The sequence below is a fragment of the Lucilia sericata genome, unplaced genomic scaffold (assembly GCF_015586225.1).
Source record: "Lucilia sericata isolate MDLA Ls3-8-SP2 unplaced genomic scaffold, ASM1558622v1 Contig000682F_arrow, whole genome shotgun sequence".
In the NCBI taxonomy this organism is placed as follows: Eukaryota; Metazoa; Arthropoda; class Insecta; order Diptera; family Calliphoridae; genus Lucilia; species Lucilia sericata.
In genome coordinates, this window is record NW_023994686.1 from 37,645 (window position 1) to 56,041 (window position 18,397).

General features: G+C 31.4%; 6 protein-coding genes across 6 annotated transcripts; 1 reads left to right on the plus strand and 5 right to left on the minus strand.

The window, feature by feature from the left end:
- Positions 1–1,734: 1,734 nt before the first annotated feature.
- LOC119607272 (transmembrane protease serine 9-like) lies at positions 1,735–8,331 on the minus strand. Its single transcript, XM_037961133.1, has 6 exons — positions 7,763–8,331; positions 7,403–7,692; positions 5,051–5,618; positions 4,741–4,988; positions 2,103–2,643; positions 1,735–2,036 (listed from the first exon to the last, which is right to left on the minus strand). Exons 1-6 carry the CDS (start codon positions 8,277–8,279, stop codon positions 1,735–1,737), a joined length of 2,466 nt encoding a protein of 821 aa, XP_037817061.1. The 5' UTR covers positions 8,280–8,331.
- Positions 4,607–5,595, minus strand: LOC119607263 (serine protease 1-like). The gene is made up of 2 exons (XM_037961124.1): positions 5,051–5,595; positions 4,607–4,988 (listed from the first exon to the last, which is right to left on the minus strand). The coding sequence occupies exons 1-2, from the start codon at positions 5,565–5,567 to the stop codon at positions 4,690–4,692; spliced, it is 816 nt and encodes a 271-aa protein (XP_037817052.1). The 5' UTR covers positions 5,568–5,595; the 3' UTR covers positions 4,607–4,689.
- Positions 8,332–8,903: 572 nt separating the features above from the next.
- Positions 8,904–10,079, minus strand: LOC119607268 (serine protease 1-like). Its single transcript, XM_037961128.1, has 2 exons — positions 9,536–10,079; positions 8,904–9,457 (listed from the first exon to the last, which is right to left on the minus strand). Exons 1-2 carry the CDS (start codon positions 10,050–10,052, stop codon positions 9,159–9,161), a joined length of 816 nt encoding a protein of 271 aa, XP_037817056.1. The 5' UTR covers positions 10,053–10,079; the 3' UTR covers positions 8,904–9,158.
- A 3,699-nt stretch (positions 10,080–13,778) lies between these two features.
- LOC119607265 (serine protease 1-like) lies at positions 13,779–14,731 on the minus strand. The gene is made up of 2 exons (XM_037961126.1): positions 14,191–14,731; positions 13,779–14,133 (listed from the first exon to the last, which is right to left on the minus strand). The coding sequence occupies exons 1-2, from the start codon at positions 14,705–14,707 to the stop codon at positions 13,841–13,843; spliced, it is 810 nt and encodes a 269-aa protein (XP_037817054.1). The 5' UTR covers positions 14,708–14,731; the 3' UTR covers positions 13,779–13,840.
- Positions 14,732–15,328: 597 nt separating this feature from the next.
- LOC119607269 (serine protease 1-like) lies at positions 15,329–16,296 on the plus strand. Its single transcript, XM_037961129.1, has 2 exons — positions 15,329–15,874; positions 15,932–16,296. Exons 1-2 carry the CDS (start codon positions 15,358–15,360, stop codon positions 16,222–16,224), a joined length of 810 nt encoding a protein of 269 aa, XP_037817057.1. The 5' UTR covers positions 15,329–15,357; the 3' UTR covers positions 16,225–16,296.
- A 916-nt stretch (positions 16,297–17,212) lies between these two features.
- LOC119607287 (serine protease 1-like) lies at positions 17,213–18,212 on the minus strand. Its single transcript, XM_037961154.1, has 2 exons — positions 17,653–18,212; positions 17,213–17,580 (listed from the first exon to the last, which is right to left on the minus strand). The coding sequence occupies exons 1-2, from the start codon at positions 18,155–18,157 to the stop codon at positions 17,288–17,290; spliced, it is 798 nt and encodes a 265-aa protein (XP_037817082.1). The 5' UTR covers positions 18,158–18,212; the 3' UTR covers positions 17,213–17,287.
- Positions 18,213–18,397: the final 185 nt, after the last annotated feature.

The window sequence follows — 18,397 nt, forward strand, 5'->3', positions numbered from 1 at the left end:
TGATATAGTTATTAAGTGTTATTTATGGGTGTATGGATGGGGTAATTTTAAGAAGTATATGTGTCACTTTGATAGGGGCACACTTCTTAATATAAACTTTCTTTTCTTTTAAATCAAATGCACGCCATATAAAAAATCGGTTTTACCCTTAACATATAGTATTTGGTCTCTCTTATTTATTTATAACTAAGTATCAATAAAAATTAATAAAAAAAACGTAATTTAATGTTTTTAGCCAAACAAACCGAAATCCAGTTTTGTAAGATATTCCATATAGGGCTCTTGTTATTGTTTTGAATTTTCTCAAGAAATAATCCTTAATCACTTTTTAATCAATTGCATCTTAATCCTTTAGAAAAGTTTACTATGGTCTCTGGGTTTAAATTTTTTTCAAAGTTTGTTGGTCTGAGTTGTCTTTTAAAGAGCCGTCAATTCTTCTAAATAATCATTTAATTCTGAGAAGTATTAATTAATGCCTTTGAAATGTTAAATTTGAGTTGAGGTAGCCATTTATGTCTGTCTGTATGTATGTTGAAATCAGTGTTTAGAAGACCGTAAAGATCTGCGCAAAATAGTTCTATAAATAACGTTGATATGACCAACATTCCCATTCAACCCATTAGAATATTGTTCTTTCTTACTCTTTATTAGTTTTAGAAACTATAGCAGCTATTTTAAAAAACTTTATCAGAAGTCTTTATTGTTAATAACCTTCTAGAATATCGGTACAACCACTTATAAATCTAATGTCAGAAATCGTACTTACATCGGTCCATAATTGACCATAGCTTTAATATAAGGCCCACTTCCGAAAATCAGTTAAATGAATATAATAATAACAAATAACCAGATTGGGACAAAATTTATTATGTACAAATAGAAATTATTCAGCAAATTTTTTTCCGGATCGACCCTTAATAGCTTCCACATACATATTTATACATACATGTAAGTCCGAAAATCACTCAATTGTAAATAACTCATTAATTAATAATTATATCATATATGTATATCATAATATATTAACTCGAATGTGGCCTTTTATATAAATATACATACAAATAATTCTGTAAAAATTTCCCTGATCGGACCATATAAAGAAAGCCCTTAATTATGATATCGTTATAAAAATTCTCTCGAAAATGTTATGTGTGTATTCAAATTATTCCGCGAAATTCTTTTCCGGGTCGGTCCATAGTTGATCATATAACGCATACTTCCACTTCCGAAAATCACTTAGTCGTAAATAACTCATGAATTAATAAACATATTGGTATAAAATTCTACTCAAATACATTTGTATGTTTTGCATATATTACCGGATAAGTCCATTATTTGTTTACCATTTTAACTTTCAAAATAAATGAAATCTAAACTTCTATAAATTATCGAAGAGTTAATAAAGAACTAGTTTATAGGTGAATATTGCACTCTAACTTATTCAAATTGAATTAAATTTTATTCGTTCAATTTGAGTTAGTTTGGGATTTAATTCAATCAGATTATGACTTTAAACAATTAATTTGAAATATTAAGTTATGAATTGAAATCCAAATTTTGAAAATAATGTAATTAATTTACTCTATAGATTCCAGAAATTATTGTTAAAATTCAAGTTATGCTCTAAAATATTAGTTTATTGACATGAAAAACACTTGATTCGTCTATAAGTTTATTTAAAATAATTTAATTTTTTAAATTAAACTAAATATGTTTGAATTTCAAACATAATACTTAGTAAGCAATTCCGGTGTTGGCTTTGATCCAGTCCAAGTAACCGGTTACACGAATAAATCCAGATGGTCTTCCAGCTTGGCAGCCGGAAGACGAAACAAACGATGTAACACCAATAAGTAGCTGAGAAGATTCCAGAGCTAATGGACCGCCAGAATCACCTTGGCAAGTGGAAGTACCGCCGGGAGTCGAAACACAAATAGTTTTGCTAGTAACAACCGAATTGCCATAAGTAGCAGCACACACAGTATTGCTAATAACTTGAAGGCGGGCAAAGTTCAAGGAGGAAACAACTGAACCAGCTGTAAAATTAAAAAATAGTTTTGAGCATCCCAATCAATGCCAATTAAAAATAAATTAAAACTTACTATCCACAGCACGTCCCCAACCGGAAGCAATGGCATAATCACCAGCATAAGTTGAATAGGAGCTAGAAATTGCCGGTAATCTAATGGCTTTAATTTCAGCGGTATAGCTAACAGCAGGAATTTTGATTAAAGATATATCATTGGCCAAAGTATTGGAGTTATAACCGGTATGTTGATAAATGGAACTGGACGTAACAGTGTGGCTAACTTTGGCCACTGTACGAACAGTGCTACCCAAATAAACAGTGGCCGAAATAACACCATCTGTGCAGTGAGCAGCAGTCAATACCCATTGATTGCCAATTAAAGAACCGCCGCACCAAAATGAACCACTACTTCTTTTCAAAGATAAGCCAGCTTGATAGGGAAACTGGCCGACAGCAGCCGCATTACCATTAGTAATACGACCCTCAATAACATTAACGTCTGCTACGTCTTCTAAAAAGGCGGGAATTTCGGGTATAGATGCAGCCGAGACGCAAGCTAACGCTAATGCTAACACTACAAAGACTTTCATGGTTTCAATACCAATAGCTCCTATTCAACTGACCATTGTTCTGAAATTTAGTCGTGCTTTTATATCATCGGAAATTATTATTTTTTTTTTAATTGTAATTTATTTTCGTCTGGTTTGTTTTAATAATAATATAGGATATCGGTCGGAAATCTTCATACAATCCTTATCAGTTGGTTTCTTATAATTTAAAAATAATCATGACTCTTGAAATAAATATTCCAAATCCATGTTAATACATTTTTATTTATTAGCGAATATTATTATTTAGTAAATACTTAAATTAATGATAAGAAAGAAAAAAATAAATGGGAAATACATTTGTTTTTATTTTTATAGTCCATAGAACGTTATTTCGATTTGGAGATACTAAATAGCCAATTATTGGTAATAAAAATTGTGATTTAAAGAAATGTATATACATACAGTAGTTTTCCGATTTAACGAACCCATATGTTGTCAGGCCTGTTCGTAAAATTGAAAAGTTCGTTATATGCAGTACTAACTAAAACGTGGGTTTTTGGTAGGAAAATAATTAAAAATAGGTACATAAAATATTTTTTAAATGTATTTTATAAAAATTAATTCTTTTTTTTTTAAATAGCACAAAACACAAAATTCCGAATCTTATATACCCACCTTCAAACCATATTTGTGTCGAATTTAATCGCTGTATTTTAAATTCAGTCATGAGCTTTAAAGTTATTTCTCGAAGTACATCGCTATACTCGTATTTTTAAGCGAGTAATGAGCGTTGAAGAAATTTTCTTAAGGGGGCCTGATATGGAGGGTAAGGTCAATTATGGACCGATTCCCATAAAATTTGTTAGAGATTTCGGTTAGTATAGAACATGTTTGTATCGAATTTCATCGGCGTACTCGTATTGTTAAGCGAGTATTGAGTTAAAGTCATTATCTGAAGGACGGACATAGCTACATCGAACTAAAATTTAATAAGAACCCAGAATGTGTTACAGTTTTGGGTATAAAAGCACCGCTTAAAACAACGGTATAGTTTTTTGCTACAACTTAGGTTATTTGTTATTTTTGATAAATGTCATTTTATCTTCATTTAAATAATAATATTTTTATTAGTTCGTTAAACAGAGTACAAAAAACAAGTTTTGTTCGTTATTTAAGGTAGTCAATAGGAAAAATTAGCTTGTTCGTTAAATGCGATGTTCGTAGAATTGAATGGTCGTTAAATCGGAAAACTACTGTATGTACATATTTTTAATTTATATTTAAATAACACTGATCGGCAAAAAATTTCCTACTTTGGATTTTAATCGATAATTGTGATAGTGGTTTTAAAATATTTCTAACACGTAGAACTTTTACGCAATATCCATTATAAATCATCTGAACTTGGACCGCGATGAAATTAGGTTTCTTCAGAATTCAAATCTTGAATAATTTATCAAAATATAACAAAATTCACCTTCATGAGAAGGGCATATGTATAAGCTTGCCATTCCGTTTGTAATTTTAACTTTACAAACGGAATTGTTAATTCTTTCTATATGAAATGTTTATAAGTCGAGATATTGTTATAAAAAATGTAACTGTATAAAAGTGTACAACACTAGTTAATAATGTTTGTTACTATTAAAACTAAAATTTAATAAATTAACTTTTTAAAATTGAACATCTGGCAATTGTATACAACTTATCAAATTCACAAACCAGTAAATAAAAAAAATATAATAACTTCCCATAGATGGTAGTACTGTTAACTATAGATACTGTAACCATAGTTGCCAGATGATTTGGGTGCAAAATCGTCAAATTTAGAGTTAAAATCAAATCGTCAATAGGTAATTTTTTACACTGATCTGGCAACAGTGATTATAACAAGGTATAAACGGGTAAGTGATATTTGGTAGGATATTGGAAATAAATTAAACTAAATAATTTTGGAATGTTTTGTATGTCTTCGAAAAAATAGGTGTACAGCGCTTAGAATTAAAACAAACAATTTTAAACGATCGGTTATAATTATTTATTTTTTGTTTACTTTAACAAAAATATACATAGTATATTTAAATAACGTTTTAATTTTTAACAGATTATTTAATATGAAATGCCTGTGTGGTAAGCGATCCAATCCAAGTAACTAGTTACACGCACAAAGCCAGCTGGATAGCCAATCTGGCAACCAACTAATGAACCAAACGAAGTCACACCAATAAGTTCTTGTGTAGAGTCCAAGACCAAGGGACCACCAGAATTACCTTTGCAAGTCGATGTGCCTCTAGGAGTCGAAACACAAAGTGTATTGCTAGTAATCATTGAGCCAAAAGTTTTGGCACACTCGGCATTAGTAATAATGGGCAGATAAGCGTAATTTAAAACAGAAACAACAAAACCATCTAAAAAGATAACACACCTAGTATAAGCAAAATTTTTATATGTATGAGAAAGTAAAACTTACTGTCTTGAGCAAGTCCCCAACCGGAGGCGGTACCATAAGTACCAGCATAAGATTGATATGATTCAGATATAGCCGGTAGTCGAATAGGTTGAATTTCATCACTGTAGGTAACTTCGGGAATTCTGATCAATGCTATATCATTAGCAAAAGTTGTGGGATTATAGCCGTTATGTTGTATAATTGAACTATAGTCAATATTAAATGTGACTTGGGCCACTGTGCGTACTGTGCTCCCCAAATATACGGTAGCAGACAATACACGATCAGTGCAGTGAGCTGCAGTCAACACCCATGATTTGCCAATTAAAGAACCACCACACCAAGAAAAACCATAACCTCTATTAAGTGATAAACCCACTTGGTAAGGTATTAAACCGGGATATGCTTCATAGCCATTCGTAATGCGACTTTCAAGATCTTTAGCACCTTTCACATCTTTAGAAGCAACAGGAGTTCCGGCTAGGGAGGCGGCCGAAACGCAAGCAAAAGCTAATGCTAGCACTACTAAGACTTTCATGCTGCTATTAGTTAATATATAATTTGTAACTGACTGATATATAATTTGTAACTAAAATACGTTGTGCTTTTATATCGTCACATTCGTATATTATAAAACTTAGGAAATCTTGATAAATTCGTTATCAAATATATAGTTTTTGTGATAATACAATCAGAATGCCTATTTTTAAAATTAACATAAATTACCGATTAGGTTATTAATAAACTTTAAGATTTAATTTCGATTAAATTGTTGTTAATTTTCTATTATATTTTAATTACACTGTGTTGCGAAATAAATACATAACACATCAGGTGATTTAGTTCAGGTTAAAGTTTTAAAGATTTATATCGAAAAATTTATAAAGAATTGAACTGAATTCCGTTGGCTGTTGGCCATACAATTTGTCATTATGTATCTAAAAGAAAAGTATTGAGCAGCGCTGAATCCAAATCTGGTCTCAGAATTTCTGTAAACTTTTTGATTGAAAATTATAACAATCGATTTGAAATTTCATAAAGCTCCCATACAAATTTACATACTCCCGGAAAATAGATTTATTGTCAATAACTTCGTCTAGTATATCGGTATTATCAAAAAAGTTTGCACATAATTATAAATCTAAGATGGATAGAAATCGTATTACAAACTATAACATGGATTGGTCTATAATGACCATAGCTTTCATATAAAGTCCACTTCCGATTAATAATGATATCAGGATAAAGTTCGTCTCGAATATATTTTGTATACTATGTATGTCTTATACTGAAGTCTTATACTGAAAAACACTTAGAGCGGGTTTTTGAGATGGTAATAAAATGCCTATTAATAATCAGATTAGTTAATCTAAAAATAAATTTAATCTTATGTTAATCCCCTTTGATGTTTTTGAGTACAAGATTAAACTTCGCAGTGTTGCCATACAAAACAACAGAAAACTTCACTGTTTGTTATCAAAACAATGCATATTTTATAAAAAAGAAGAAGACAATAGTAAATTTAATATGAAAATTAATGAAAACTTAAATTAAAAACAAAAAATGTATTTTGAAGTGTCCATAATTTATACTAATCAATAAATAGAACATTTTAATGTTTATATTTATAAAAATTTTATTAATTTTTTTGCATCAGCTGTTTACACTTTTGCATTTCGTGCTTAAGATTAAACCACCTCCGTTGGGCGCTTAAACTTGCAAACAAAATTAACTAATTGAGTACTCAAAAACATCTTTCGAGGATTAATTTTAATTTAATCGCTAATCTTTCACCTAAAGATTGGCCCTTAATCGTAAATAGCTTAATTACTTAATTATGATATCAGTATAAGAATATTATCAGAATATTGAAGATTATCGCACGAATATGTTTTTCTACAAAATTATCTGGCAGCACCGTATATGAGTGCGCCAATGTCTGATATGGAAGTACTATTAGCGTCTAACGGTCTAATGATTAGGTTAAAACTAACCAATAAAATAGAGATAATTTTGAAATGTTCATATTACGAACATTAATCGTTTCTTTTTTTGGCAATATGTGTAGTTCTCAACGCATTTAACAATCAATCATAGACATCTGGTGGTATATCAGATATTTTATAGTTTGCGTACGACATTTTAAAGAAAAACTTTTGATTAAAAAAAAAAAAACTAATAAATATTGAAGTGTTTTGTTTGTTTTCAAACATTATATTATCTTTACACTGGTCAACATGATTAGCACTTCGGTTAAAGATAAAATAAATATGTAAATGTGATTAAAATTTAAACAATTTTATTATCAAACATATTTTCTATATAATATTATATTTTTAAATTCATAATTATAAATATTCTTAGACTTAATTAATAGGATATGCCTGTGTAGGATTTGATCCAGTCTAAGTAACTGGTTACACGAGCAAAACCAGCTGGATATCCAGCTTGACAACCAGCTAAAGAAACAAAAGATGTCACACCAATAAGTTCAGAGTCCAAAACCAAAGGTCCGCCAGAATCACCCTGGCAAGTAGAAGTACCGCTAGGAGTCGAAACACAAAGAATTTTATTAGTAATCATAGAGCCATAAGTTTGGGCACATTCGGCATTAGTAATCACTGGAAGATAAGCATAGTTCAACATCGATACGACCGCACCAGCTAAATAGGAATAGAAGATAAGAATAAATCTAAGTTAAATCTTGAAACACTTTAAAAAATTCTAACTTACAATCGTGGTCACGTCCCCAACCGGAGGCGGTGGCCCATGAACCAGCATAACTTGGATAAGATTCAGAAATAGCTGGTAGCTTAACGGGTTGAATTTCATTGCTATAGGTAACTTCAGGAATTCTGATTAAAGTGACATCGTTGTTAAATGTATAAGGATTATATTCAGCATGTTGATAAATGGAGCTGCGGTCAACGGTGTGATGAACCTTGGCAACAGTACGAACAGTGCTTCCCAAGTATACGGTTACACGGTCGATTCCATCTGTGCAATGAGCAGCTGTCAACACCCATTCTTTGCCAATCAAAGAACCACCACACCACATGGATCCATAATTACTATGAAGGGATAAGCCAACTTGGTAAGGGAATAGACCGGGGTAAGCTTCGTAACCATTGGTGATACGACCTTCAATAACTCTAGGGCTTTTCAAGTCCTTAGGAAAAACAGCTGTTTCGGGTATAGAGGCTGCCGAGGCGCAAGCCAACGCTAATGCTAACACTACAAATACTTTCATCGTTTAAGTAGTTCTAATTTGTAACTGACCATTAATCGAAAACTAGTTGTGCTTTTATATCATCACATTTTGTAAGGGTTCTAATGTTTCTTATATTTTCTGAGACTGTATGTATGCACAAACATATATTATCGGAAATCTTGATTTCATTCTTATCAAATAGTTTTTGATAATGCAATCAGAATACCTTTTGAAAATGTCTAAAATTAACATAAAAAACCAGATTAGGTTGGAAAGAAAGTGAATATGTTTAAAAAGTACTTGAGTTATAATTTCGATTAAATTATTATTATTAATTGTGTGTGAATTTTTAAATACACTGTGCTACAAAAGCAATTATTATTGGTATTATTGCATGAATGCTGTACAAATTTTATAATTTAACAACTATCGCTTGCATAAATCGAGAGATTTGTGTAATTTTAGAATTTATTCATTGCGAAATACCTTTTACTTATCTGGAAGGTAAGGTCGGTCTGTTTTTTTACCTGTTTATAAGATTTTAATTTATTACTTTTGAGAATATTCCATGAAAGATTCAAAGTTAAGAGGTTTTTAATCAATCATCTTTATTTTATTTATTTTATTTAATTATTATTAAGTTACAAAAACAAATGTGAAGTGTTTTGTTTTCAAACTATTTTCCCAGCACAGATGGAAACTTTTATTTTCGTCTGTAGAAACAAATAGAACTTTCCAAACCTGAAATTTTTACAAATCTACACGAATTTAATCTATTAGTCATGTTGAGGTAATTGTTATTTATGATTCAGTAGCTATTATGAATAGAAAAATGTTAATCAAATGTACTATTTACGTTATTAAAATTTTAAACTCTTTTAATAGTTAATTTATATAAATTACATAAATTAAAAGTTATTAGTACGATATACCAGTATGATCTTTGATCCACTCCAAGTAGGTGGTTACACGAGCAAAACCAGCTGGATATCCGGCTTGGCAACCAGCCAACGAACCAAAAGATGTTACACCAATAAGTTCTTTTGAAATATCTGAAACTAAAGGACCGCCAGAATCACCATTGCAAGTGGAAGTGCCATCAGGAGTCGAAACACAAAGTATAGTGTTGGTAATCATGGAGCCATAAGTTTGAGCACACTCAGCATTAGGAATAATTCTCAAAAAAGCATAATTTAAGGACGATACAATCCAGCCATCTAGTATAAAATGAAAAGTATAAGAATTTGGGATACAAATACATATGTACACTTAAATACAAAAACATTAAAACTTACTATCTTTATCGAGACCCCAACCGGATGCGGTGCCATAAGTACCAGCATAGGTTGAGTATGAGTCAGAAATAGCTGGTAGCTTAACAGGTTGAATTTCATCAGTATAGCTAACGGCAGGAATTCTGATTAAAGTGATGTCATTATTAAAAGTATTGGGATTATAGTCGTTATGTTGATAAATAGAGTTGAGATCAACGGTGTGAGCAACTTTGGCAACAGTACGAACTGTGCTTCCCAAATATACGGTTACACGTTTGATACCATCTGTACAATGAGCAGCAGTCAACACCCATTCATTGCCGATTAAAGAACCACCACACCAAAATGAACCATATTCTCCATGAAGTGATAAGCCAACTTGATAAGGAAATTGGCCAGAATAAGCTTCATAGCCATTAGTAATACGGCCTTCAATATCTTTAGCGGATTTTAAGTCTTTAAAGAAAACAGGAGTTCCGGGTATGGAAGCCGCCGAAGCGCAAGCCAACACTAATGCTATCACCACCAATACTTTCATGTTTCTATCTGCAATGTATAATTCGTAACTGACCAATAAAGGAAAATTTGTTGTGTTTTTATAGCGTCTTATTATCAGTTGGAACTACTGGAATTCTTATACGTAGTCTTACATATTGTTTTCTTTTTTTAAGAAGTTATATTTTAATAATTTTTATAAAATAAAACTTGACTATGCAATCAGAATGCATCTAAAAGTATTGATTATCCTAAGAATGAACACACCCTCTTTAAGTACTTACTTTATTAGCACTCCAGATATAATTTCGATTAAATATTTAATTAATTTTTATAAAATTTTTAATAAATTATCTTTTCACGTGACTTAGGGGGTTATTTTCGCTTCCCCTCACATTACTTTATAATTCATATACATAAATTGTTTTTGTATTCATAGATTCTACCATAGTGTGTTTTTAGAATAAGTTTATATTACATTTTTCAATTCTGCCGTTAGTTTAGCAATAAGAAACAAAACAAAACACATAAAATACACAAAGCGGGAAAACCGACGTACAACCAAACCTACGCACAGTGGTATAGGAAAAAAAAAAGAGGGAAATAATTCGGTAACTTCTAAACGGTTAATCCGATTTTAATGAAATTTGGTGTGCACAAAGAGGAGGTGTTGTCGAGTTTAGGTTTTGAATTTGGACCTTATAGGCTAACCAGGGGCCCGGCGGGGGGTCATCAAATTAGGACACCTCGGCTATGTTAAATTTTTAAAACGATCCTATTTCTTCATTTGAGTTCCGATTTAAAAAAAATTTCGTATATAGAATCTCCTCATCGAGCACTATAAAAAATGTTGTCATAGCAGTAAATTATCTCTTATAGTTTAGGAGATATTCGCATTTGAAAATTAAAATTTTAAAATTTTTACCGTCCTTACTTTAGTTTTTTTTGATAATAGCAGGTCAAAATATTCCCGATTTTCGCCATTTTTTTTTATTCGCTTAACAACAAGTTTATATATCAAGCAGTGAAAGAATTATGTAAAAATCATGACTGAGTCCAAAGTTATAGGCATTTTAATTTAAAAAATTAAAAAAAGGCGATTTTTTGTCATTTTTTTGGGAAAAAAGTATCTTTTTCTTTTTAAGTTATCTAAAAAGTTTCTAAGAAGATGTATATAGAATTTATACTTTTTGGAAAGCTGACTTTACATAAAATACGATAAATGAAACAAAACCTAAAAATTTTTGATACCGAGGGGACCAGGTCCATCCAAAAAAACCCTATTTTTTATGGAAAATTAAATTTTGAGCAAAAATTCTCAAATCGCATAGTCGATATCAAATTATAGTGACCTGTTTTATATGACCCAATAAGTTCTTAATCATTTTGTAACGGGTTTCGATAACCCCGCCCCTGGTATGGATATAATAGGCAAAAAACCAAAAAATCCCATTTTTGGGATTTTTTAAAACTTTTTTGGGAATTCCGGGATTTCTAATAAGAAAATTCGAAATTTTTATTTAATTTTGGATTTTGAGTAAAAAAATCTACCTAACTGTAAAATTTCATCAAAAAATATTCATAAATAAAATTTTTATTGCAATTTGAAAAATTTGTATCTTCGCAAAAACTGAATAAAAAACATTTTTTAATTTTTTTTAAAAAAAGTATTCCGCGAATTTTTTAATTTTCAAAAATTATATACAGTTTTGAAAAATAGACAAAAATACCTTTCCATTGATATATAACATGCCTACCTAATGTTTTTTAAGTGACAAATTAATTAGGGAAAACTCAACATCTTTTAGAAAATTTGCCTAGCACTATTATTTTCATCCATAAGGTTAACTCTTAAATTTGTTACATATATGGATGAAAATAATAGTGCTAGGTAAATTTTCTAAAAGATGTTGAGTTTTCCCTAATTAATTTGTCACTTAAAAAACATTAGGTAGGCATGTTATATATCAATGGAAAGGTAATTTTGTCTATTTTTCAAAACTGTATATAATTTTTGAAAGTTAAAAAATTCGCGGAATACTTTTTTTAAAAAAAATTAAAAAATGTTTTTTATTCAGTTTTTGCGAAGATACAAATTTTTCAAATTGCAATAAAAATTTTATTTATGAATATTTTTTGATGAAATTTTACAGTTAGGTAGATTTTTTTACTCAAAATCCAAAATTAAATAAAAATTTCGAATTTTCTTATTAGAAATCCCGGAATTCCCAAAAAAGTTTTAAAAAATCCCAAAAATGGGATTTTTTGGTTTTTTGCCTATTATATCCATACCAGGGGCGGGGTTATCGAAACCCGTTACAAAATGATTAAGAACTTATTGGGTCATATAAAACAGGTCACTATAATTTGATATCGACTATGCGATTTGAGAATTTTTGCTCAAAATTTAATTTTCCATAAAAAATAGGGTTTTTTTGGATGGACCTGGTCCCCTCGGTATCAAAAATTTTTAGGTTTTGTTTCATTTATCGTATTTTATGTAAAGTCAGCTTTCCAAAAAGTATAAATTCTATATACATCTTCTTAGAAACTTTTTAGATAACTTAAAAAGAAAAAGATACTTTTTTCCCAAAAAAATGACAAAAAATCGCCTTTTTTTAATTTTTTAAATTAAAATGCCTATAACTTTGGACTCAGTCATGATTTTTACATAATTCTTTCACTGCTTGATATATAAACTTGTTGTTAAGCGAATAAAAAAAAATGGCGAAAATCGGGAATATTTTGACCTGCTATTATCAAAAAAAACTAAAGTAAGGACGGTAAAAATTTTAAAATTTTAATTTTCAAATGCGAATATCTCCTAAACTATAAGAGATAATTTACTGCTATGACAACATTTTTTATAGTGCTCGATGAGGAGATTCTATATACGAAATTTTTTTTAAATCGGAACTCAAATGAAGAAATAGGATCGTTTTAAAAATTTAACATAGCCGAGGTGTCCTAATTTGAGGACCCCCCGCCGGGCCCCTGGTTGGCCTATAAGGTCCAAATTCAAAACCTAAACTCGACAACACCTCCTCTTTGTGCATACCAAATTTCATTAAAATCGGATTAACCGTTTAGAAGTTACCGAATTATTTCCCTCTTGTTTTTTTCCTATACCACTGTGCTACGCTTTTTCAATAAGTGGATGTTGTTGCTGATTTTTTTCCAAAGCATGCACTAACATTCCCCTTTTTTGATGCAATTTTACAAGTTGTTCCGATTTTCTGCTTATATCTCCGTGATTTATGGACGGATTTTGCTGATTTTGAATAGGAATCTTTTCGAAAGCATGTCTGACAGAATTATTGAAGATTTGAATTTCGCAGATATCTGGGGTCTTTACAAAATTGATTACAACAGACACACAGACATGGCTTAATCGACTCCGCTATCTATAAGGATCCAGAATATATGTATATGTACATACAAACGAAATAACAAACTTATAAATACCCTTCTCACGAAGGTGAAGGATATAAAAATATTAGAACGAATAATAATTGAATAATTCGTCCTTTGTGGAAATTTTGGACTTTAGTGGACCAATGAGGGATTGGATCCCGATGGCGCATATCTCTTAGGTATATGTTACTGTATCTATCATGTAACCTGGTTACATGATGCAATGAAACATTTTCAATAGCCTTTGCCTTTAATATAATAGAAGATCATATACCAAATTATCTTTATAAATTTAGAAGTTTGAAGGTTTATTTCTTTCAGTTCTGGTTGATCTTTTCATTTTTTTTCTTTTACAAATTATTATTTTTTATTTCATCTATTTTTAAATCCATAACTATAAAAATTTCTTAAACTACATTAATATGATATGCCAGTGTGGGATTTAATCCATTCTAAATAAGTTGTAACACGAGCAAATCCAGATGGATATCCAGCTTGGCAACCAGCTGACGAAACAAAAGATGTCACTCCAATAAGTTCAGAGTCCGAAACTAAGGGACCACCAGAATCACCCTGGCAAGTGGAAGTGCCATCAGGAGTTGAAACACATAGTAGTGTATCAGTTATTATTGAACCATAGGTTTGAGCACATTCAGCATTACTTATGACTGGAAGATCAGCATAATTCAACATCCATACGGTCCAGCCAGCTAAAACAAAAAACAATATTAGTATAAACATAAGATCACTTGAAGAATATAACTTACAATCATAGGTTTTTCCCCAACCGGAAGCGATAGCAGTGGTACCAGCATAAGTTGGATATGATTTAGAAACAGCTGGTAGTTTAATGGGTTGAATTTCATCGGTATAGGTAACAGCAGGAATTCTGATTAAGGAGATATCATTATTAAAAGTATAAGGATCATAGTGTGCATGTTGATAAATGGAGCTGCTATCAACGCCATAAGTAACTGTGGCAACAGTACGAATAGTGCTACCCAAGTACACAGTAGCAGATATGACTTTATCTGTGCAATGGGCAGCGGTCAGCACCCATTCATTGCCGATTAATGAACCACCGCAAAAAAAGGTACCATAGTCATCGTGAAGCGATAAGCCAACTTGGTAAGGGAATTGACCGAAATTAGCTTCATGTCCGTTAGTGATACGGCCTTCGACAACTTTATCTGCTTTTAAGTCTTTGAGAAAAACAGGAGTTTCGGGAATAGAGGCTGCTGTAACGCAAGCCAATATTAATGCTAACACCACAAATACTTTCATTGTTTCCGAAACTTGTTAGAATGCGCAACTGAAGATTAATCCACAATTCTGTGTGCTTTTATATTGTCAAATTCCGAATTTAATATCGGAAATGACCCCTTGAGAATTTTTTAAATTCCTATAAATTGATTAGTTTAAAAATATTTAATATTACTTGAGATCTAATTTCGATCAAGTTTGTTTGTATTATTAATTAATACGATTAATAAGGTTGAACTCGTAATTGGTGGTACTCAGTTTTGTTTTAGTTAAAAATCCTGATTAAAGGGACATTCAAAGCCTTATTGTCTGAATAGTATAGGTCACACACACCTTTCTTATTACTTTTGTAAATGATATATAATTTTATAGAAATTCTTTGAAAATTTCAAATTGGATGTTATTTTTAAACTAAAATATTTTGAGTTCAACCTTATTAATCGTATCAAAGTAATTAAAAAAGCAAACATGTTTAATCGAAAATATGTCTTAAGTACTCTTAAATCTTTTTAGGTTAATCAATTTCAAAGAGGCATTAAATCAAGATTTCCGATTGAACGTATAGAACGGACAATTGTCGTCAGTAGGGCCAATAATAAATATGACAATATAAAAGCAATAAGAATTGTTAATTAAACGTTAGTTACGAATTATATAGAGTTTCGGAAACAATGAAAGTATTTGTGGTCTTAGCATTAGCTTTGGTTTGCTCTTCGGTAGCCTCCATTCCAGAAACTGCTGTTTTTCTAAAACACTTAAAAGCCGATAAGGCTATCGATGGTCGTATTGCTAATGGACATGAAGCTAAGCCCGGTCAATTCCCTTACCAAGTAGGCCTATTACTTAATTGGGACTATGGCACATTTTGGTGCGGTGGTTCATTGATTGGCCAGGAATGGGTATTGACTGCAGCTCATTGCACAGATGGCGTCAGATCTGTTACCGTATTCTTGGGAAGCACTAAACGTACTGTTGCCAAAGTTGCTCACACCGTCGATTACAACTCCATTTATCAGCATAAAGACTTCAATCCTGATACTTTCAATAATGATATCAGTTTAATTAGAATACCGCCAGTTACTTATACCAATGAAATTCAAGCTGTTAAGCTACCAACTATATCTGAATCATATTCAACTTATGCTGGTAGTATTGCCACCGCTTCTGGTTGGGGAAGTACCGATAACGGTAAGTTGCAGTTCTTAAGTGTTTATATCTTTATACTAAATTTTTCTTTTTGCTTAGATGGATGGGTTGTATGGATGTTAAATTATGCCGATCTGCCAGTCATTAGTAATGCTGAGTGTGCAGAAACCTATGGCTCAATGATAACTGACACACTACTTTGTGTTTCAACTCCTAGCGGCACTTCTACTTGCCAGGGTGATTTTGGTGGTCCATTGGTTTCGAATTCTGAACTTATTGGTATAACATCTTTTGTTTCGGCTGCTGGTTGCCAATCTGGATATCCATCCGGATTTGTTCGTGTAACCACTTATTTAGAATGGATTAAGTCCCACACTGGGATATCTTATTAATGCAGCTTAAGTAATTTATTTGTACCATTATGAACATAGAATAAATAACATACTTTGTTAATATCAAATGAATATATAATGGTTTTAGTTCTTTAATTAAGCCTCCAATCAAGAAAATAACAAAATCCTATAATCACTAAAATTTTTTGTAAAAAATAAATTTTAGTATGAAAAATTTATAATTAGTTTTAGTTCCCTAAAATTCACTCACTCACCTTCGTGAGGGGGGTATATACATATAAGTTTGTCATTCTGTTTGTAATTTCTACAATATAATTTTCCGACCCCTTAACGTATATATATATTCTAGATAGCGAAGAACGCGAAGTCGTTTAAGCCAAGTCCGTCTGTCTTTTTGTTGAAATCAATAAAAAACTCCAGATATCTTCGGGATCCAAATCTTCAATAATTCTGTCAGGCTTGATTTCGAAAAGTTTCTTATTGAAAATCAGCAAAATCTGTCCATAAATAACTGAGATATGTGACCACCTTTAAGAAATTATAAATCAAAGCATAAGTAATAATACAGCGTACATACTGTATTACCTACCATCAAACAAATACTATGGTAGGTAATACAGTTATATAAAGGTAAAACAGTTATACAGTTTGTATGTAGGTTATACAGTTGTACTTGACCACGAAGCACTACTATGGGAATAGTGTTTGATAATGGAATCAGAAAGTAATCCAAAACCAGTATTAATAATTGATAACCCGAAAAATTAACACGCGTTCTTTAAGTACTTACTTTAATAACACTTAAGATATAATCTATATTAAATTGTTATGGAATTTTTAATAATCTTTTCACATGACTTAATGCGGATTATGGCATAAATAAAATTGGGTAATAAATACACTTATATCGGACTAATGTCAGACGTTCTGGCGACATGACCGATATTTAACGATTTAGGTATCGTAATACAATTTAATGAGAATTACTAATAGAACGTTTGATTAAACAAAATAAAACTGTAAAGTGTTTTGTTTGTTCTCAGACATTTTTATTTCAACCTATTTGTAAATCCAACTAATTATACAATTTGTTTAAGCTGCCTTAATAGGAGATGCCAGTGTGGGACTTAATCCAGTCTAAGTAAGTGGTTACACGAGTAAATACAGCTGGATAACCAACTTGACAACCAGACGACGAAACAAACGATGCTACACCAATAAGATCGGAGTCCAAAGCTAAAGGACCACCATTATCACCATTGCAAGGGGAACTGCCGTTAGGAGTTGAAACGCAAACAAATGTATCAGTAATCAATGAGCCAAAACTTTGAACACACTCCTCGTTGCTAATGACAGGAAGCTCAGCATAATTCAACATCCATACAACAAATCCGGCTAAAAAATAATAAAAGACACATAAAGATGGAATCACTCAAATATAATAACAATGATCGTAAATGAACTTACTATCGTAGGTTTTTCCCCAACCAGATGCGGTGGCAATACTACCAGTATATGAAGGATATGTTTCAGAAATAGCTGGTAGTCTAATGGGTTGAATATCATCGGTATAGGTAACAGCAGGGATTCTGATTAGAGAGATATCATTGTGGAAATTATAATTATCAAAGTCTGTGTGTTGGAAAATGGAGCTGCGGTCCACAGAGTAAGCAACTTTGGCAACAGTACGTATGGTGCTTCCCAAATATACGGTAGCAGCTACGACTCCTTCTGTACAATGAGCAGCAGTCAATACCCATTCACTGCCGATTAAGGAACCACCACACCAAAATGTGCCGTAGTCATTAAAAAGAGATAAGCCAACTTGGTAAGGGAATTGTCCGGGATTAGCTTCATGCCCGTTAGTAATACGACCTTCGCCTTTTAAGTCCTTAGGAAAAACAGGAGTTTCGGGAACAGAGGCTGCCGAAACGCAAGCCAAAGCTAATGCTAACACCACAAATACTTTCATTGTTTCCGAAACTTGTTAAAATTCGTAACTGACGATTAACCAACATTTCTTGGTGCTTTTATATTGTCATATTGTGGTTCTAATGCTTGCAATCAGAAATCTTGATTTAATACCCCTTGAAAATTTTAAAATGTTTAAAACAATTGATTAGTTTTAAAGTATTTGAGAGTACTTAAGACATTAATTTCGATTAAGTTTGTTTGCATTTTTATTTACGCTTTTAAACAAAATACTTTTAAT